This window comes from Saccopteryx bilineata, chromosome 2, assembly GCF_036850765.1.
Source record: "Saccopteryx bilineata isolate mSacBil1 chromosome 2, mSacBil1_pri_phased_curated, whole genome shotgun sequence".
Lineage (NCBI taxonomy): Eukaryota > Metazoa > Chordata > Mammalia > Chiroptera > Emballonuridae > Saccopteryx > Saccopteryx bilineata.
Genome location: NC_089491.1, coordinates 365,945,096 through 365,966,595, shown reverse-complemented (window position 1 = coordinate 365,966,595; position 21,500 = coordinate 365,945,096). Strand labels below are relative to the sequence as shown.

Genomic DNA, 21,500 nt, shown 5'->3' with positions numbered 1-21,500 from the left:
CTCTCCCTTCCTGTCTGTCCCTATCTGTCCCACTCTCTGACTCTGTCAAAAAGTAAATAAATAAATACAAATAAAATAAACTCTGGTCCCTCAACCTGTCAATATCATTATCAGAATCTCTTAGAGAACAAACTTTTTTTAAACTACAGATTTCCACAACCCATCCTGGAAATTCTTAGTATGTCTAAAAAAGAAAATAAAAATTTAATTTTTTTTTTTACCCAGATGATTTTGATGATCAGGTATGAGAACCACTAATGTAACTAAGAATAAACAGATACACAGAAATGCAGTAACTTATAATATGCTCAGTTACTCTTTGTAAAACTCTTCACTACATTATAACTTATTAAAATAGAAATAATATTTAGTACAACATTTTATAAGACAAGAGATAAAATGAGAGCATTCAAAACAATATAATCCAGCCCCCAAACATTCTAATATTCATCAAAATGTTCTCAAATCTGATTACCGGGTACATTTTTAGGAGTCTTGTTAGGTATTTTTCCTAGCACATCATTTAGACACTGAAGTTTCTTCTGATTTGTCTCAGGATGCTTTAAAGAAGTAGGATTTGAATTTATTATTATTGCAGAATCCTAAGAAAAAATAAGAAAAACAAATATTTAAAATATGTTATATAATTAATGTCATTAAAATTTCATAAGGATTAATGCTAGAAGCCATGGACAAGATAATTACATTAGCAGCTCTATATATCACCCTATCATGAAACTAAAAACTAAAAAAAGTAGCCTGACCCGTGGTGGCGCAACGGATAAAGTGTCGACCTGGAAATGCTGAGGTCGCCGGTTCGAAACCCTGGGCTTGCCTGGTCAAGGCACATATGGGAGTTGGTGCTTCCAGCTCCTCCCTCCTTCTCTCTCTCTGTCTCTTCTCTCTCTGTCTCTCTCTGTCTCTCTCTCTCTCTCTCTCCTCTCTAAAATGAATAAATAGAAAAATTAAAAAATAAAGAGTTTAAAAAAAAAAAAAACTAAAAAAAGTAAAAACTGCACCATTTAGAAAGAAATGAATAATTCAGTGTGACTAGAGCCAAAAGTTTGTAAATGATGAAGGGCAGTGTTCTGAAGAAAGGGAAGAGCTAGTTCAGCCTATGAAGAATCTTGATGGACTTGATAAGGATTCACACTATATTCTGTAGGCAAAAGAGAGCCGGAGATTAAAGGAGAAATAGAAATGACATTCCTTCTGCCTGACCAGGCAGTCGCACAGTGGATAGAGCGTCGAACTGGGACGTGGAGGACCCAGCTTCGAAACCCCAAGGTCACCAGCTTGAGTGCAGGTTCATCTGGCTTGAGCCCAAAGGTCACTGGCTTGAAGCCCAAGGTTGCTGGCTTGAGCAAGAGGTCACTCGGTCTGCTGAAGCCCCCCGCCCCGTCAAGGCAAATATGAGAAAGCAATCAATGAACAACTAAGGAGCCACAACAAAGAATCAATGCTTCTCTTCTCTCTCCCTTCCTGTCTGTCTGTCCCTATCTGTTCTTCTCTCGGACTGACACAAAAATAAAAAAGAAAATGACATTCCTCCTACCACTTCAAGGCTACCTTACAATTCTACCTTTTAACTTTATAATGGTTTCCTTCTCCCAGTCTAAACAAAATAATAGGACAGAATTTACAGCAATAAACATTTGTAATACTTACTTCTGTGTCTGAGATTTTGTTCTTTTCAGGAAGACTCTGATGCCTAGATGAACGCCTTAAGGGTGTCACTAGTTCTTCAGCAGCTTTTGACCTACTAATGTGTAAAGCTTTTGCTTTTTCAACCAATTGTTTTGCTTTTGATACATTTTTTGAAGTATTGCCTGCCTAAACAAAAATTTGATATATTAATTTAGATCACTGGTAAACATATTTAATAATAGAAAAAATAGAAAAAGCAAAACTATGGAGATAGTAAAAAGGTGGGGGTGAGATGAATAGGCAGAGCACAGAAGAGTTATAAGGCAATGGAAATACTCTGTATAATACTATAACAGTGGATACATGTCATTATACAGTTGTTCAAAACCACAGAATATACCAGAACACACCAAGAGTGAATGAACCTAACGTAGTAAGCTATACACCAGCGGTTCTCAACCTATGGGTCGCGACCCCGGCAGGGGTCGAACGACCAAAACACAGGGGTCGCCTAAAGCCATCGGAAAATACATATTTATTATACAAGACATTTTTAAATAAAATATGTACACTCTAGGTAATAAGATACCAACATAGATTCATCAAACATAACAAATGTACTACTCTGGTATTAATAATGGGGAGGCTGTGCACATGTGAGTACAGGGGATATATGAGAAATCTCGGTACCTTTAGCTCATTTCTGCTATGAATCTAAAAATGCTCTTTAAAAAAAGCCTATTTTGCCTGACCTGTGGTGGCGCAGTGGATAAAGCATCGACCTGGAAATGCTGAGGTCGCCGGTTCGAAACCCTGGGTTTGCCTGGTCAAGGCACATATGGGAGTTGATGCTTCCAGCTCCTCCCCCCCCTTTTCTCTCTCTGTCTCTCCTCTCTCTCTCTCTCTCTGTCTCTCCCTCTCCTCTCTAAAAATGAATAAATAGTAAAAAAAATAAAAGTGAACCAAAATGAGAGTTATATGTATTTAAAAGAAATATGTGGCCTGACCAGGTGGTGGCGCAGTGGATAGAGCATCGAACTGGGATGCGGAAGACCCAGGTTCAAGACCCCGAGGTTGCCAGCTTGAGCGCGGGCTCATCTGGTTTATGAGCAAAAGCCCACCAGCTTAAGCCCAAGGTCGCTGGCTCAAGCAAAGAGTTACTCGGTCTGCTGAAGGCCCACGGTCAAGGCACATATGAGAAAGCAATCAATGAACAACTCAGGGGTTGCAATGCGCAACGAAAAACTAATGATTGATGCTTCTCATCTCTTCGTTCCTGTCTGTCTGTCCCTGTCTATCCCTCTCTCTGACTCTCTCTGTCTCTGTAAAAAAAAAAAAAAAAAAAAAAAGAAATATGTGTATATATATACACACACACACACACACACACACACACACACACACAGGCCCTGGCTGGTTGGCTCAGTGGTAGAGCATCAGCCCAGTGTGTGGACATCCCAGGTTCAATTCCTGCTCAGGGCACACAGGAGAAGTGACCATCTGCTTCTCCACCCCTCTCCCTCCCCTTCTCTCTCTCTCTGTCCCTCCCACAGCCATGACTCAACTGGTTCCAGTGCCTAGGCCTCTGGAGCTGAGGATGGTTCAGTAGCCTCCATCTCAGATGCTGAAAAAACAAATGGCTCGGTTGCTGAGCAACAGAGCAGCAGCCCCAGGTGGGCAGGGCATTGCCCCCTAGTGGGCTTGCCATGTGGATCCTGGTTGGGGCACAACTGGGAGTTTGTGTCTCTGCCTACTCTCCTCTAAAAAAAAAAAAAAAAAAAAAAAAAGTGATAAGCAGTCCAAAAAATAACTGTTAAATAAAAGAAGAAGTCCAAAAAATAACTGTTAAATAAAAGAAGACATACTAACTTCCTATAGCAGTTTTCACCCAAGGATTATATCAGAATCACCTTGGTGGCTTTTTTAAGACACACATTGACCCTGGAGAGAATCCAATTCTCTATAGGGACAAGCAGCAAGCAGAGTATTTTGCAAAAGCAACTAAACTATTCTTACATACTATATTACCTTTCCCTTTTAAGCAGTGGTTTTCAACTGAGGGTGATTTTTTCCCCCTCCAGGGATATCTGGCAATGTCTGGAGTCAAAAATAGGGGAGAGGGGATGCTACTGGCATCTTATGGGTAAAGGTTAGCGTTACTGCTAAACATTCTATAATGCACAGGATAATCCCAACAAATTATCTAGCCCAGAATGTAAATAATACAAGGGTTGAGAGATGCTGCTTTTTAGCTTCTAATCTACAGATATAAACCAAACAATGATGACCTAAAAGTAGCTTTAGAAAAACAATTGGAATGTATCTCTCACTAACAAAACAATAAAAGTAAATTAGACTCTATCAATTGCTTTCCTCTCACAGAAAGATATCCTGATGTCTTAATACAGTAACTATAGAAATAGTAGTTAAAAATAACATAGGGTTATAGTTAACACAACCAATATATAAAATATGCAAATATTCTTATAGCACATTACTTCTAATAGTAGTTGTTATTGTTGTTTTTAAGAAAATAGAATTTGCCTGACCAGGCGGTGGCGCAGTGGATGGAGGACCCAGGTTCGAGACCCAGAGGTTGCCAGCTTGAGCGCGAGCTCATCTGGTTTGAGCAAGGCTCACAAGCTTGGACCCAGGGTCGCTGGCTCAGGCAGAAGGTTACTCGGTCAGCTATAGCCCCACAGTCAAGGCACATATGAGAAAGCAAGCAATGAACAGCTAAAGTGTCAAAACGTGCAACAAAAAACTAATGACTGATGCTTCTCATCTCTCCGTTCCTGTCTGTCTGTCCCTGGCTGTCCCTCCCTCTGACTCTCTGTCTCTGTAAAAAAAAAAAAGAAAAAAGAAAAAAAAGAAAATAGAATTATCACTTAAAGGACTCCCGAATATTTTAATTACCTTTCTAGTTTGAGAGGTAAAATCTCTATCAGTTGCTTCAGATTTCTTGGATTTTTTCTTAAATTTCTTCTTAGATTTTTTGGGTGTACTAATTCTGGTGAATTTCATTCTGAAAAAAAAAAAGATTCAGAAACATTTTCATGATTATAATGTGTAAGAATTTCAATTAAATACAGAAAAGAACCAACTAGGGCTCTAAATTCTAAACAGTTCTAAATCAGAAAAAAACAAAAACACCCATTAGTTTCAAATTATTAATTCAAAGTAAGCCAAACTCAATGTGGAATCACAATATAAATTGCTTATTTTAGAAATCATAAGCTTTACAAAAGTGAGCCCCTGGGCCCTGGCCGGCTGGCTCAGCGATAGAGCGTTGGCCTGGCGTGCGGGGGACCCGGGTTCGATTCCCGGCCAGGGCACATAGGAGAAGCGCCCATTTGCTTCTCCACCCCCCCTCCTTCCTCTCTCTCTCTCTTCCCCTCCCGGAGCCGAGGCTCCATTGGAGCAAAGATGGCCCGGGCGCTGGGGATGGCTCCTTGGCCTCTGCCCCAGGTGCTAGAGTGGCTCTGGTCGCAACAGAGCGATGCCCCCTGGTGGGCAGAGCGTCGCCCCCTGGTGGGCGTGCTGGGTGGATCCCTGTCGGGCGCATGCGGGAGTCTGACTGTCTCTCCCCGTTTCCAGCTTCAGAAAAATACAAAAAAAAAAAAAAAATTAGCCCCTAAGATCACTCTTATATTAGCCAGATCCAGTATGCAGTAGTATATGGTCCAGTTTACCCAAGAAATAGTTTTATAATTTATTTTTAATCTTGTTTATTAAATGCATACAATTCATGTTTGAAGACTATTTCACCTAGTAACTGTTATAAGAGTTTAGAACTCTTCTTTTTTTAAAAAAATTTCATTTATTGATTTTAATGAGGTGGGGGAGCAATAAGTATCAACTCCTACTTGCTTCACTTTAGTTGTTCACTGGTTGCTTGTCATATGAGCCTGGACCAGGCAAGCCCAGAGTTTTGAATCAGTGACTTCAGCATTTCAGGTTGATGATCTAGCCACTGCGCCACCACAGGCCAGGCTAAAAGTTTAGAACTTATCTAAAATAAGTCTAGAATTCTTCTGAAATCATGCTAACTTTATTAAATATGGAAAATTAGCAGAATTTTTGAAACCCTGTTTTGTCTTATAAATCAGCTATGTTCTAGAACCGTGATGGTGAACTTTTTTTTTTATAAAAACCACCGCTTTTGCACTGTTGGTCAACCTGGTCCCTCCCGCCCACTAGTGGGCGTTCCAGCTTTCATGGTGGGCCAATCGTGGCACTTTTTGGTTGCTCAGCTACCACCCATCATGAAAGCTGGAACAACCCCCCCCCACCACCACCACCAGGTTGACCAGCACTGCAAAAATGGGCGGTTTTTATAAAAAGGTTTGCTATCAAGGTTCTAGAAAATAATACTCTTTAGCCTGACCTGTGGTGGCGCAGTGGATAAAACGTCAACCTGGAATTGCTGATGTCACCGGTTCGAAACCCTGGGCTTCCCTGGTCAAGGCACATATGGGAGTTGATGCTTCCAGCTCCTCCCCCCTTCTCTCTCTCTCTCTCTATGTCCCTCTCTCTCTCCTCTCTAAAAATGAATAAATAAAATAGAGAAAATAATGCTCTTTAATGCTTAAAGTATATGTCTACCCAGCTTATAATATATATAGAATACTTAAAACGTTCTAAAATATATAGAACAGAAACAAAACGTTACCTTACCTAATAGGACTCTCTGAATCAGAAGATACTGTTATTAATTCCGCTGTATATAAGGTATTCTTTTCTGCTAAGTTGGCTGCTTTTGGAGTAGAAGCCCTTATTGGACTATCTTGTGTATCTTCAGAATCTGTACCTCTAATGATTATTGGAGTTGGCATCCTGCTACCTCTTGTAGATCTCCTGGTTGATTTGGGTGTAGAAACATTTATGAAGCTGTCTTCAGTTTCAGCTTTAGAATGTATATCCTTATCCTTAACTGGTGTGCTAGTTTTTCTTAAAGACTTATTGTTACATAGAGAAAAAATCTTTAGAGGGTCATCATTTGTTTTATCTTCACAAACAAAACTTTCACTGTTAAATAATGGGTTACTTTTGAAAACTTCTGTTTTCTTTTGTCTTAAATTCATTCTTAGCTTGTTTTTATGTTGTTTATCTTTAAAGGGAAAAGTTGTTTCTTTCTTTTGGCTATTTCCCTCTCCATTTTCACCTGGAGTAACACCAGTACCCAACATTTTCTTTTCCTTTTTCTTCAGCTTTTTACATTTCTCCTTAGGAAGACTTTCTTTAATAGTGTGAGACTGTGACCTGTCATTATTTGAAACCATTTGGATATTAGGATTTTCCATGATCTTTTGGGAATTACTATCTCTTCTTTCCTCATTTAAAGATTTTTCATTGAGCTCTTTCTGCTTATCAGAAGACTTTTTTACCCCATTTTTAAGTGCATCTGACACTGGTTGTCTAAATGCTTTCATGAATTGTTGTCTTTCTTCTAGAGTACATTTTGGTTTCACAGCTTCAGAACTTCCAGCTTCCAATACTGCCAATTCTAGTTCTTCTTCCTGTATAACAACGTTAGATTTTCTTTTCTGAATTGTCTGTTCATTCTCAGGATCAGACAGACTATTTTCCATTTCTAACTGTTTCTGTTTCAAGAAAATTGAAGGTATTTTCCCTATCTTTTTGGGAGGAATAGGGTGAACTTGTGCAAGAACAGTGACTGTCTTAAACTGCACTTGTTGGGAAATTTCACAGGTTTCTGTATCACTTATATAACCACTTTGGATTTGATCTTCCAAAGTTTTAGAAGGAATACAAATTGACATTGTGGAGTCTGCTATCTGTTCCAGTTCATTTCTCTTGTGACTTTTTAAAAATTCCTCATATGAAACAGTTACTGTGCTATCCTTTAACTGGGCTGTTTCAGTTGTATTATTTGCAGTACTCTCAATTTCATTAACCAGGGAAAGCATTACCTGTTTACTATCTTTACCATCGTTTTTAAGGAAATTCAGCTTCTCTGCCAAGGGTAAACTTTCAGATAGATCTATTACCTCTTGGCACTTCCTTTTCCTCAAATTTTTACAATCAGGTTTTGTGGTCCCTTGGTTAGGATTTCCTTTCTTATAATTTTTTTGGGAGCTCATAGTGCTTGACTGGTGTTTGGTATCTTGAATACTTTCTGCAATTATTTCTACGTGTTTCTTGCAGAATGAAACAGAAGTACTACTCTCCAAAATATCATTATTTAAACTAGAGTCTTCTTTGCTATCACTACTATTAATTTCAATTGGAGACTCATTTTCAGTTTTGATATTATTTCGTTGATGAGACAAATGAACTCTCTTTCTTCTCTTCCTAAAATTTGTATTTGAGAACATTTCCAAAGGTATTTGACAGTCTTTGCCAGTATCAGCAGGCAGTGGTGCAGATGACTTGATCTTGCACTCTTTTGCTGACTGAGTCTTCTCGTTTGTGGGTAAAGTCCTTCTAAAATAATTCAGAATATTACTGGATTTTGGAGGAGAGAGAACCCTATCTCCAGTCTTCCCTATTGGTAATAAATATTTTGTAATTGTTTCACAGGAAGATCTGTCATCATCTTTCCTTCGCTTTTTGCAAGCCTATCAATTTAAAAGAAGGAAAAAAAAGTTTATTTCATGCAAAATTATACAAAACATACATTTTAAACATGGATGTAATATTTTACGTAATTAGATAAAAAAGGAAGGCTCCCTTAGGTGATAGGGACAGGAAACCAGGTAGGGAGAGAGATGAGAAGCATCAATTCTTCCTTGTGGCTCCTTAGTTGCTCACTGATTGCTTTCTCATATGTGCCTTGACTAGGGGGCTATAGCAGAACAAGTGATCCCTTGCTGAAGCCAGTGACCACGGGGTCATGTCTATGATCCCACACGCAATCCAGCGACCCCGCGCTAAAACCAGTGACCTTGGAGTTTCGAACCTGGGTCCTCTGCATCCCAGCCTGATGCTCTATCCACTGAGCCACTGCCTGGTCAGTCAGGAAGATAAAGAGCTTTAAAGTTAAACCTAATACAAATCTCAACATCATATCAAGTTATACCTTTACTACAGCGGTTCTGTAAAGTCATGGTGCACTTTTGACCGGTCACAGGAAAGCAACAAAAGATGATAGAAATGTGAAATCTGCACCAAATAAAAGGAAAACTCTCCTAGTTTCATACCTATTCAGTGCATTTGATGTGGGCTCACACACAGATTTTTTTAGGGCTCCTTAGGTAGCTATCCTGTACAGCCTCTACAGACTCGTCACTGACTGATGGCCTATCAGAACAGGGTTTCCCCACCAAACGGCCGGTTTCCTCCAACTGTTTATCCCACCGAGTAATGTTATTCCTATGTGGTGGCGCTTCGTGATAAACGCGCCGATATTCACGTTGCACTTTGGTCACGGATTCGATTTTTTTTTTTTTTTTTGTATTTTTCTGAACCTGGAAACGGGGAGAGACAGTCAGACAGACTCCCGCATGCGCCCAACCGGGATCCACCCGGCACGCCCACCAGGGGCGATGCTCTGCCCCTCCGGGGCGTCGCTCTTTTGCGACCAGAGCCACTCTAGCGCCTGGGGCAGAGGCCACAGAGCCATCCCCAGCGCCCGGGCCATCTTTGCTCCAATGGAGCCTTGGCTGCGGGAGGGGATGAGAGAGACAGAGAGGAAGGAGGGGGGGTGGAGAAGCAAGTGGGCGCTTCTCCTGTGTGCCCTGGCTGGGAATCGAACCCCGGTCCCCCGCACGCCAGGCCGACGCTCTACCGCTGAGCCAACCGGCCAGGGCCACGGATTCTAATTTAGCGAGTCACAGAACACACTGAACTTTCCTCTGTACCGTTCACATTTCAACTGGCATGGCCGTGGGCTGCTCCGCTGTATACACGTTGTTACATCATCACCTGCCCATGCACATATGCTGCCACATCATCCTATAGAAACTGGGAGGGTTTTCCTTTTATCTGGTGCAGATTTCACATTTCTATCGTCTTTTGTTGCTTTCCTATGACCGGTCAAAAGTGCACCATGACTTTACAGACACACTGTATATGTATATATACTGCTCACAAAAATAGGGAATATTTCAAAATGAATATGAAGCAATAAAATATCCCCTAATTTTTGTGAGCAGTATGTTATACTTCAATAAAAAGTTCCAAGACCACCTGACCAGGCGGTGGCGCAGTGGATAGAGTGTCAGACTGGGATGCGGAGGACCCGGGTTCGAGACCCCAAGGTCGCCAGTTTGAGCGAGGTCTCCAGTTTGAGCGAGGTCTTATCTGGTTTGAGCAAAAACTCACCAGCTTGAACCTAAGGTCGCTGGCTCCAGCAAGGGGTTACTCGGTCTGCTGAAGGCCCGCAGTCAAGGCACATATGAGAAAGCAATCAATGAACTAAGGTGTTGCAACGCGCAATGAAAAACTAATGATTGATGCTTCTCATCTCTCTCTGTTCCTGTCTGTCTGTCCCTATCTATCCCTCTCTCTGAATCACTCTCTGTCTCTGTAAAAAATAATAATAATAAATAAATAAAATTAAAAAAAAAAGTTCCAAGGCCAATATATTTAAGTACAAATATGTGGTACCAAATTTCTATTGTTATATGTTTATTCTATAAGCTTTGAATAGCACCACTCCCCTCACAGAATTTGTAATGAACATGCTACATAATATGTCAAGGCTGATGTGTGGTAAGAACTCTACAAATATTCATTCTGTTCCATTTTTACTTTTTTAGTTAAAAATAAACAAAATTTCTATTTCTAATAAACAGGTACATAGTGAATAAACCTAGGATCCTAAAATTTACTAATCAAGTAAAAATTATGGTGAAGAACACCATGAATAAAACTTTCCAGTGTTTCAATTTGCTATTAAAACAGTTATTGCCTGTTTCCTACATTATTTATTACCCTCCATAGTATCAAGATGATTATAATGCTAAAAAGTTATATTTTTGTTGTTATAAATTAGTAACTTACATAATAGCAAAAGTTTATTGTTTACAAACAGCTCCATCAGCATGACCTGTGGCAGTGCAGTGAATAGAGCACACACTGAGGTCCCAGGTTCAAAACCCTGAGGTTGCTGGCTTGAGTGCAGGTTCATCAGACTTGATTGTGGGGTCCCTGGCTTGAGCATGGGATGGCTTAAGTGCAAAGGTTGCTGGCTTAGGCAAGGGGTCACTAGCTCAGCCTGAGTAACCCCTCCCAACCCATCAAGGCACGTGTATGAGAGGTAATCAATAAACAACTAAACCAACTAAAGTGATACAACTACAAGTTGATGCTTCTCATTTCTCTCCCTTCCTGTTTTTCTCTCTCAAAACAAATATATACATATATATATATATCTCATAAAAATTGGGGATATTTTATTGCTTCATATTCATTTTGAAATAACTCCTATGTATGTGTGTGTGTGTGTGTGTGTGTGTGTATATATATATATATATATATCTCCATCAGTTTTCTCTTTGATTTTATTTTCCCTCAGTTCATTTGTTAAAATAAATTTGCCAGAATAACAGGGAAATTTTTAAAAGGATAAGTAGCAAATGGGTATGTTATATTTCTATAAAATTTTTTATTTTTTTATTTTTTTTACAGAGACAGCGACAGAGTCGAGAGAGGGATAGATAGGGACAGACAGACAGGAACGGAGAGAGATGAGAAGCATCAATCATTAGTTTTTCGTTGCGACACCTTAGTTGTTCATTGATTGCTTTCTCATATGTGCCTTGACCACGGGACTTCAGCAGACTGAGTAACCCCTTGCTCGAGCCAGCGACCTTGGGTCCAAGCTGGTGAGCTTTGCTCAAACCAGATGAGTCTGCACTCAAGCTGGGGACCTCAGGGTCTCGAACCTGGGTCTTCTGCATCCCAGTCCGATGCTCTATCCACTGCACCACTGCCTGGTCAGGCTCTATAAAATTAAAGCATTATAAAGCTACCATGATTAAAAGCATAGTACCAATAGATGACGGTCAGCAACTTAATGAAATGGAACAGAAAAAGCCATAAATGTATATTTAAGAACTTGTTATAAAAAAAAATTAAAAAATATATATATAAAAAAAGAACTTGTTATATGATAACAACAGCATTCAAGTTAGTGAACAAAAAAGTAGTTAAATGGCATTGGGACAAATTTCTCACCAGGTGGATAGACATGAGGCAAAATAAATTCTAGACAGATTAAAATTTTATGATAAAATTAAATGGTAAGTGTATTAGAAGAAAATGTTGATGGATTTTATTATCATTATTATTACTCTGAGATGGTATCAAAGGCACAATGCCATAGACTCTAGATAGAGTCAGGCAAATCTAAGTTCAAATGCTAGCTTGAGATGAAAAGGTGTAAAAATATAGCAGCAGTCTACTTCAAGGTGGTACTCCACTAACCTAAAGGCATTATAATCTTTTTAAGGACAGGTTAGTGAATTTCACTGAAACTTAGTGCATTTCACTTATGACACACGAGAATAACAGAATGAATGCCATGCTGGGATTCCTAACTGCAGTATATTAAGCTGGAGAGCCACGGAAAACCGATTTTTAAAAACACTTTATTTGATTCTTGTAGTGACATTCTAAGTGGCATTCCTAGAACAAGGAGATGGATGGACAAGTTAGACGTAAAGATCCTTTTCAACGCTAAAGTTCTATAATCACGAACCGAGAATTAACACTCGGATCCTCATGACACTTCACAAGTTCAAAACATCAAGTTCCAACATTTCAAGATCTGGGAACTGGTCGAGTTACCTAAAGTCCTAACTTACCTGGCCCCACAAACATCTCATACATAATACCAGTGTTTGTCAGGACCTATCACAACTAGGAAACGACAAACTCCAGCAGCTGTTCCACACAATGTCACAACTGGGGGCCTCACCATGTCTCTCTTTCCTCCTCAAAAATCCAAAGTTGTGATCACCTTTTACCCAGCCCCAACAGACGGAGGGAGATACTCAGGCTCACCTCAATCTCGTAGTCCTTCACAGGAGGGGGAGCAGCTGCCGCCGCCGCCATGGCCAGGACCCCCACCATGCTCCCTGCTTCCCGGAATCCTGGCTCTTAGGACCTTGTACGGCCCGGCCTAGCATGCCTGGAGGCCATGGAGGCGGCCGGCTCTTGCAGGAATTAGGCGCTGCGACGTGGGTCCCGTCTCGGACTCCCCAGCGCCCACTCGCCCGGATCGGTCGCGGAGGCTGGGCCCAGCTCAGCCGAGTAGAACGCGGGAAGAGATGGTGAAAAAGCGCGGGCAATCAGGACCCAAGGTCGCGGCCGGTGAGCGAAGGGAGCCTCCGAGTCGGGCACTTCAGGCTAAGCGATCGGGACTGGGACCCAGGCCGGGAAAGCAAGCCGAACTCAGATCGGACCCGCGGGCTTCGGAGGGACTTCTTGTCAATTGGGTTTTCGCGCCCTCCGGGGCGCAGGGGGCGGAGCTTAGGATTGTTTCTGGAGGCTGCGCGGACGGTAAAACCAGAGGGCCAAAATACATCTTTGGCGAACCTGCAGGAGCCGGAATTTTGTACCGTAGAATTTAAACAAAGCGGGGTTTTTATACATTCAGACTTTTCAAGCCCAGTATCACTGAGGAGGACCTGATTTGACTAACATCCATTAGCGACAAAATTAAAACCTTAGACTTTTGAGGCTTCAGGCTGGCCTCTATTTAAAAGTGGAAGTTTGAAAAAAAAATGCAGAAAACGGCCTGACCAGGCAGTGGTGCAGTGGATGAAGCCTCGGACTGAAACGCGGAGGACCGAGGTTCAAAACCTCGAGGTCGCCTGACCTGTGGTGGCGCAGTGGATAAAGCATCGACCTGGAAATGCTGATGTCGCTGGTTTGAAACCCTGGGCTTGCCTGGTCAAGGCACATATGGGAGTTAATGCTTCCAGCTCCTCCCCCCCTTCTCTCTCTCTGTCTCTCCTCTCTCTCTGACTCTCCCCCTCTTCCCAAAATGAATTAAAAAAAACCCTCGAGGTCGCTAGCTCATCTGGTATGAGCAAGGCTCTCCAGCTTGGGCCCTAGGTCGCTGGCTCGAGCAAGGGGTTACTTGCTCTGCTGTAGCCCCCTGGTCAAGGCACATATGAGAAAGCAATCAATGAACAACTAAAAGTGATGCAACAAAGAATTGATGCTTTTCGTCTCTCTCTCTTCCCTGTTTGACCCTGTTTGACTCTATCTCTGTCAAAAAATATATATACAAAAAACGAAATAAAAATATATTGCAATTCCTCCCACATGGCTAAAAATGTTATTTTGGCAAATGTTTTACCTCCAGATACTCCCATTCAGTTCGACATTTCAACTTTTTACCCCTAGTTGAATTAAGGAGGCATTTCTTCCTGTCAATTTCTCCTCTCAACCAGCTAGGAGCCCAGTTTCATCAACTCAGCTGTTCTTCCCTGTTTTCTTGTGTCGCAAGGTACCCACTTCTTTGTAGTGATGATAATTTTGTATTTCATTTGCATTGTTTTCATGGATCTTATTATATTTAGCTTCTACCTTTTTTACATTAGATTTACAATTACATAAAGTATGTTTATTTTGCCTCAGTGCATAGTTTTAACTGCACAGTATGTAAGAGCTGAAACAAGACAGGCAAAAAGAAATCAAATAACAACAGGAAGCCACCTTGTTAGGTCAGATTATGCAAACTGATATTAACTATTGATGTAATTCTTTCTTTCTTTTTTCTTTTTTTTTTTTTGTATTTTTCTGAAGTTGGAAACGGGGAGAGACAGACTCCCGCATGCGCCCGACTGGGATCCACCCGGCACGCCCACCAGGGGGCGATGCTCTGCCCCTCCGGGGCTTCGCTCTGTTGCTACTAGAGCCACTCTAGCACCTGGGGCAGAGGCCAAGGAGCCATCCCCAGCGCCCGGGCCATCTTTGCTCCAATGGATCCTCGGCTGCGGGAGGGGAAGAGAGAGACAGAGAGGAAGGAGAGGAAGGAGAGGGGGAGGGGTGGAGAAGCAGATGGGCGCCTCTCCTGTGTGCCCTGGCCGGGAATCGAACCCGGGACTTCTTTTTTTTTTTTTTTTTTTTTTTTTTTAAATTTTATTTATTTTTTATTTTTTTATTTTTTTATTTTTTTTATTTTATTTATTCATTTTTAGAGAGGAGAGAGAGAGAGAGAAAGAGAGAGACAGAGAGAAAGAAGGGGGAGGAGCTGGAAGCATCAACTCCCATATGTGCCTTGACCAGGCAAGCCCAGGGTTTTGAACCGGCGACCTCAGCATTTCCAGGTCGACGCTTTATCCACTGCGCCACTACAGGTCAGACGAACCCGGGACTTCTGCACGCCAGGCCGACGCTCTACCACTGAGCCAACCAGCCAGGGCCTGTGTCTTTTTTTTAATTGATTTTTTAAATTAATTTTAATGGGGTGACATCAACAAACCAGGGTACATATGTTCAGAGAGAACATCTCCAGGCCACCTTGACACCCGACCATGCTGCATTCCCATCACCCAAAGTCAAACTGTCCTCCATCTCCCTCCAACCGGTTTTCTCCGTGCACCTCCCCTCCCCCAACCCCCTCCCTCTCCTCCCCCCACCCGGCAACCACCACACTCCTGTCCATGTCTCCGAGTCTCATTTTTATGTCCCACCTATGTATGGAATCATATAGTTCTTATTTTTTTCTGATTTACTTATTTCTCTCAGTATAATGTTATCAAGGTCCATCCATATTGTTGTAAATGATCCGATGTTATGTCTTATGGCTGAGTAGTATTCCATAATATATATGTACCAAAACTTTTTAATCCACTCGTCCACTGATGGATACTTGGGCTGTTTCCAGATCTTCGCTATTGTGAACAATGCTGCCATAAACATGGGGGTGCATTTCTTTTTTTGAAACAGTGCCATGGTGTTCTTGAGGTATATTCCTAAAAGTGGGATAGCTGGGTCAAAAGGCAGTTCAATTTTTAATTTTTTGAGGAATCTCCATACTGTTTTCCACAGTGGCTGCACCCATCTGCATTCCCACCAGCAGTGCAGGAGGGTTCCCTTTTCTCCACATCCTCGCCAGCACTTAGTCTGTGTTGTTTTGTTAATGAGCGCCATTCTGTCTGGTCTGAGGTTATATCTCATTGTGGTTTTAATTTGCATTTCTCTAATGATTAGCGATGTTGAGCATTTTCTCATATGCCTATTGGCCATCTGTATGTCCTCTTTGTAGAAGTGTCTATTCATTTCTTTCGCCCATTTTTTGATTGGATTGTTTGTCTTCCTGGTATTGAGTTTTACAAGTTCTTTATAAATTTTGGTTATTAACTCCTTATCAGACGTATTGTCAAATATGTTCTCCCATTGTGTAGTTTGTATTTTTATTCTGTTCTTATTGTCTTTAGCTGTGCAAAAGCTTTTTAGTTTGATATAGTCCCATTTGTTTATCCTGTCTTTTATTTCACTTGCCCGTGGAGATAAGTTGGCAAATATATTGCTGTGAGAGATGTCAGAGAGCTTACTGCCTATGTTTTCTTCTAAGATGCTTATGGTTTTACTGCTTACATTTAAGTCTTTTATCCATTTTGAGTTTATTTTTGTGAATGGTGTAAGTTGGTGGTCTAGTTTCATTTTTTTGCAGGTAGTTGTCCAATTTTCCCAACACCATTTATTGAAGAGGCTGTCTTTATTCCATTGTATGCTCTTACCTCCTTTGTCAAATATCAGTTGTCCATAAAAGTGTGGGTTTATTTCTGGGTTCTCTGTTCTGTTCCATTGATCTATATGCCTGTTCTTATGCCAGTACCAAGTTGTTTTGAGTACAATGGCCTTGTAGTATAACTTGATATCTGGAAGTGTGATACCTCCCACTTTATTCTTCTTTTTTAAGATTGCTGAGGCTATTCGTGTTCTTTTTTGGTTCCATATAAATTTTTGGAAAATGTGTTCTATATCTTTGAAGTAAGTCATTGGTATTTTAATTGGTGTTGCATTGAATTTATAAATTGCTTTTGGTAATATAGACATTTTAATGTTTATTCTTCCTAACCACGAGCACGGTATATGCTTCCCCTTGTTTGTATCTTCCCTGATTTCTTTTATCAATGTTTTATAATTTTCCGAGTATAAGTCTTTAATCTCCCTGGTTAAATTTATTCCTAAGTACTTTATTTTTTTGGTTGCAATGGTGAAAGGGATTGCTTCCTTAATTTCTCTCTCTCTTTTTTTTTTTTTTTTGACAGAGACAGAGAGTCAGAGAGAGGGATAGATAGGGACAGACAGACAGCAATGGGGAGAGATGAGAAGCATCAATCATCAGTTTTTTGTTGCAACACCTTAGCTGTTCATTGATTGCTTTCTCATATCCCTTACTCGAGCCAGCGACCTTGGGTCCAAGTTGGTGAGCTTTTGCTCAAACCAGATGAGCCCGCGCTCAAGCTGACAACCTCAGGGTCTCGAACCTGGTTCTTCCGCATCCCAGTCCGACGCTCTATCCACTGCACCACCGCCTGGTCAGGTTTAATTTCTCTGACAGTTCATTGTTAGTGTATAAAAATGCCTCTGATTTCTGAGTATTCATTTTATATCTTGCCACCTTGCTGATCCATATGTGTCTTGACCAGGCAAGCCCAGGGTTTCAAATTGGTGACCTCAGCATTCCACGTCGAGGCTTTATCCACTGCACCACCAGAGGTCAAGTGAAATAAAAAAAAATCTTAAAAAAATAAATAAAGGGGCCCTGGCTGGATAGCTCAGTTGGTTATAGTGTCATCCTGAAGTGCAGAGGTTACTGGTTCCATCCTAGTCAGGTCACATACAGGAACAGATCAATGTTCCTGTCTCTCCCTTCCTCTTTCTCTAAAATCAACACAATAAACATTAAAAAAAAAAAAAAAACCAAACCAATAAGAGGGATTCATTGGCCAATACAGTATTTACTAAATGTCTAGCTACCTTATCTTCAGGATAAAGTTAACTTTCCATTTTCTCCAGAAGGGCTTCTCTTTTTTCAAGTTTTCTAGTTCCAAGTGTCATTTACTTAGCCCAAAACAGTGTCATAGAAAGAGCTTTAGTTTGGCCAGAAACACTGGGATTTAATTTCTAATACAGATTCCTTGTGTAACTTTGACTAAGTGACATCCTGTCTCTGTTCTCTGGCTGAGGCAACTTTCAGCTATAACGTCCCTGGCCAGAAGTCAGCAAACTATTGCCCAAATCTGACATACCTCCTGTTTTTGCTTTTTCTAAATAAATAGTTGACAAAATTTGTGAGGAATATTCTGTGACATGTGAAAATTATATGAAATTCAAATTTGCATCCACAAAGTTTTTATTCTTTTAAGTGAGTGAGACAGTGACAGACAGGAGAGAGATGAGAAGCATCAACTTTATTGTTGTGTCCTAGTTGTTCATTGATTTTTTTTTTCCAGACATTGGGATAGACAAACAGGAATGGAGAGAGATGAGAAGCATCAATTTTTCGTTGAGGCACCTTAGTTGTTCATTGTTCATTGATTGTTTTCTCATATGTGTCCTGACCAGGGGGCTACAGCAGACCAAGTGACTCCTTGCTCCAGCCAGCGACCTTGGGCTCAAGCTGGCGACCTTGGGGTCTGGAACCTGGGTCTTTCGCATCCCGGTCTTCCATGTCCCAGTCTATCCACTGCGCCACTGCCTGGTCAGGCGATTGCTTTCTCATAGGTACCTTAATTGGGGGACTCCAGCTGAGCCAATGACCACTTGCTCAAGGCACCAACCTTTGGGCTCAAGCCAGTGACCCCGTGCTCAAGCTGATGAGCCTGCTGCTTGGGTTTTGAACCTGGATCCTCAGGGTCTAGGGTCAATGCTCTATCCCAAGGGTCCCTAAACTTTTTACAAAGGGGGCTAGTTCACTGTCCCTCAGACCATTGGAGGGTCGGACTATAAAAAAACCTATGAACAAATCCCTATGCACACTGCACATATTTTAAAGTAAAAAAACGAAACGGGAACAAATACAATATTTAAAATAAAGAACAAGTAACTTTAAATCAACAAACTGACCAGTATTTCAATGGTAACTATGGGCCTGCTTCTGGCTTATGAGATGGTCAATGTGCTCCTTTCACTGACCACCAATTAAAGAGGTGCCCCTTCCGGAAGTGGGGCCTGGGGCCGGATAAATGGCCTCAGGGGGCTGCATGCGGCCTGCGGGCCTGGCTTTAGTTTGGGACCCCTGCTCTATACACTGCACCACTCCTGGTTAGGCCATAACATTTTGTATGCGTAAGGTCACGTCTATTTTTTTTTTTTCTGAAGTTGGAAATGGGGAGGCAATCAGACAGACTCCCGCATGCGCGAACGGGATCCACCTGGCACACCCACCAGGGGGCAATGCTCTGCCTATCTGGGGCATTGCTCTGTCGCGACCAGAGCCCTTCTAGCGCCTGAGGCAGAGGCCATGGAGCCATCCTCAGCGTGGGGGCCAACTTTGCTCCACTGGAGCCTTGGCTGCAGTAGGGGAATAGAGAGACAGAGAGGAAGGAGAGGGGGAGGGGTGGAGAAGCAGATGGGCGCTTCTCCTGTGTGCCCTGGCCGGGAATCAAACCCGGGACTCCCGCACGCCAGGCCGACGCTCTACCACTGAGCCAACTGGCCAGGGCCAGGTCACGTCTATTTACATACAATGTCATAATAGAGACCTTATGGCTCTTGCTGGCTCTTGGAGGAAACTTTTGCAAACACTTGTCTTGAACTTGTGCCTTGGACGGCTGCACTAATCATTGGTCCACGCTTAAGGCCTGTCTTGGTTTCCTAATTGAACTACGAGCTTCTGGGTGGTAGGGCCTATGGTGTCTGGTTCCAAGCAACCTCCTAAAATACCTGCTGCTGCTGGGATTCTCTTTCAGTGTGGAGGTAGGACAATGACAATTTAAAAAGTCAGCTGGGTTGATATTCCTGCTGCTTGTCAGCGTTGATTGCCCTCTGTCCTTCGGTTTTCTCCTCTCAGAAACAGAGATACAAGGAGGCCAGATGAGATAAGGTGTGGGAAGCATTTCGTAAGGTATAGTTGTTAACCTTTCCCGGCCTCCACGCGAGTCCTAAGGAGTCGCCCGGGGACAGGAGCTGCACGTGAACAGAGAGGAACCCGGGTGGGCCTGAGCTGCGGGCGGCGCAGGGATCCAGACGCTGGTTGCGCGATGCGTCGGTAGGCGGCTGTCAATCAAAGCCGCCCTGGGGTGGGACGGGGCGGCGCTTCCGCCTGCGCTTGGCCACGCCGGGCCGCTCGGCGGCGCCCGGGACAGTTGGGAACCGCGCCCGGAGCCGCGGGCCGAGCGGCCGGATCTAGGAGCGATGGAGCTGGAGCCCGAGCTGTTGCTGCAGGAGGCCCGCGAGAATGTGGAGGCAGCGCAGAGCTACCGTCGGGAGCTGGGCCAGAGGCTGCAGGGGCTGAGGGAGGCGCGGAGGCAGGTCGGAGGGCCGCGCCCGCAGGGGCGCTGTGGGCCCGGGGGAGCCCGCGCGGTGCCCGGCGGGTGGGCGAGGGCTAGGAGGGCTCGGAGGGGTGGTAGTGTCCGAAAACTATGGAGGGAGAAAGGAAGAGGCTCTGAAGGTGCAGGGAGACCTAGCAGGCTCTGGGGTTGGGTGCGGGGGGGGGGCTCTTAAGGGGAAGAAACCGGTTGGGGGGATCCACGGAGACTGAGGGGGCGTTCCCTAAATTCGGTGCGGCGAAGGTGGTGATAGGGGTGGGGTCAGAGGTTGGGGAGAACGAGGGACTTGAGCAAAATCCGAGGACGTCACAGAGGGTAATGAAGAGTGGGGAGAGTTGGGAAAGGTTTTTTGGGGAAAACCTGCTGTGGGAATGTAGACTGGTTTTAGAGAGCCTTAGGAAAATATGGGGTGGTGATTTTGGGGAGTTAAAGGTGAGGGCAGAGTGGGTATTGGAAGGGGAGGATTAGAGAGAGAGAGAGAAAGAGAGAAGCAGTAGAGTTAACCCTAAAATGAATGGGATTGATGCCTGAGAGTAGTACTTAATATTTCATGCTGGATAGTTTAGAAATCAAGGTGAAGCTGTGTTGGAAGGGCAGAAGAAAGGAAATCAAATACTTGGTGCATGGAATCCAAAGGTGTAGGGAAATGGCAAAACAGATTTAAAGAGAAGAGTATTGAAAGGAGAAGCTAAATATACTTTCAGATGACCGCAGTTATCTGTTCCCTGTGAACATGGTTATCAAAGATATGGGAGAGCCACATGGTTTCCCTACTACACCCTGGAACTTAAACAGAAAAAGATATAACCCACTCCCAGTGTGTGATAGGAGAGATAATTCCCAAACTGCTGTTAGCGTAGATGCATAACAAATGCATCTTTAGTAAGTGGGTTCATTTGAGTGAGTGGATTTCATCACATTGATATTAATCTATGTTGTCATCCTAGTACCTCCTGTGCTGCATAGAATCTGAAAACGTACAACTGGCAGAATAGTGCTGTAAAACAGTGTCTTTGGATGATCTCATCATTATGGATACTCAAAATGCTTTCTGTTTTATACATTTTAAAGACCTATAGAGCTGGGGTAGACTAGGCATCATTCATAGTTTAGGAGCAAACCCTAGATATGGTTATCTTGGTTTAGTGAATGCTTTTCTAGGCCCTCCGATGTATTTGTCTTGATTTCCATTTGAAAACATCTGTATTATTCCTTCTGCTAATTTGAAATAGAGGTTTTAAATCTAGGATGTAGTTTAAAAAGAGATTAAAGTATCTCTTCTTATATGACTAATGTTTCAACCAGTTAAGGTATCTTATGTATTGATATGAACAGGACTATTGTTTAACTGCATCAGCAATTAAGCAGTAGAGTTAACACTAAATGAATGAGTTTAGCACCTTAGTATTTATTGATTTCTGGTGTGATACT

General features: G+C 42.5%; 3 protein-coding genes across 8 annotated transcripts in view; 1 reads left to right on the top strand and 2 right to left on the bottom strand.

Annotated features, from left to right (window-relative positions):
• Nucleotides 1–12,812, bottom strand: part of ATAD5 (ATPase family AAA domain containing 5) — a 57,987-nt gene extending 45,175 nt beyond the window's left edge. Inside the window, exons 1-5 of the mRNA XM_066263288.1 lie at nt 12,619–12,812; nt 6,325–8,228; nt 4,564–4,672; nt 1,669–1,833; nt 476–602 (exon numbers count right to left, since the gene is read on the bottom strand). Coding sequence (XP_066119385.1) covers nt 476–602; nt 1,669–1,833; nt 4,564–4,672; nt 6,325–8,228; nt 12,619–12,687 — 2,374 coding nt within the window. The 5' untranslated portion in view covers nt 12,688–12,812. The remainder of the gene's footprint in view (nt 1–475; nt 603–1,668; nt 1,834–4,563; nt 4,673–6,324; nt 8,229–12,618) is intronic.
• The window catches only part of ADAP2 (ArfGAP with dual PH domains 2), a 123,011-nt gene extending 110,075 nt beyond the window's left edge, over nt 1–12,936 (bottom strand). For 5 of the 6 annotated variants that reach the window (XM_066263293.1, XM_066263294.1, XM_066263295.1 and 2 more), the window contains exon 1: nt 12,820–12,824. The gene's annotated coding sequence lies outside the window, so the exon portion shown is untranslated. Of the gene's footprint in view, nt 1–12,819 lie in introns of all 6 variants that reach the window. The other variant, XM_066263298.1, reaches the window with a different exon arrangement.
• Nucleotides 12,937–19,858: 6,922 nt separating this feature from the next.
• CRLF3 (cytokine receptor like factor 3) overlaps nt 19,859–21,500 on the top strand; it is a 46,452-nt gene continuing 44,810 nt past the window's right edge. Inside the window, exon 1 of the mRNA XM_066263292.1 lies at nt 19,859–20,052. Within this exon, the coding sequence (XP_066119389.1) occupies nt 19,936–20,052 (117 nt within the window). The 5' untranslated portion in view covers nt 19,859–19,935. The remainder of the gene's footprint in view (nt 20,053–21,500) is intronic.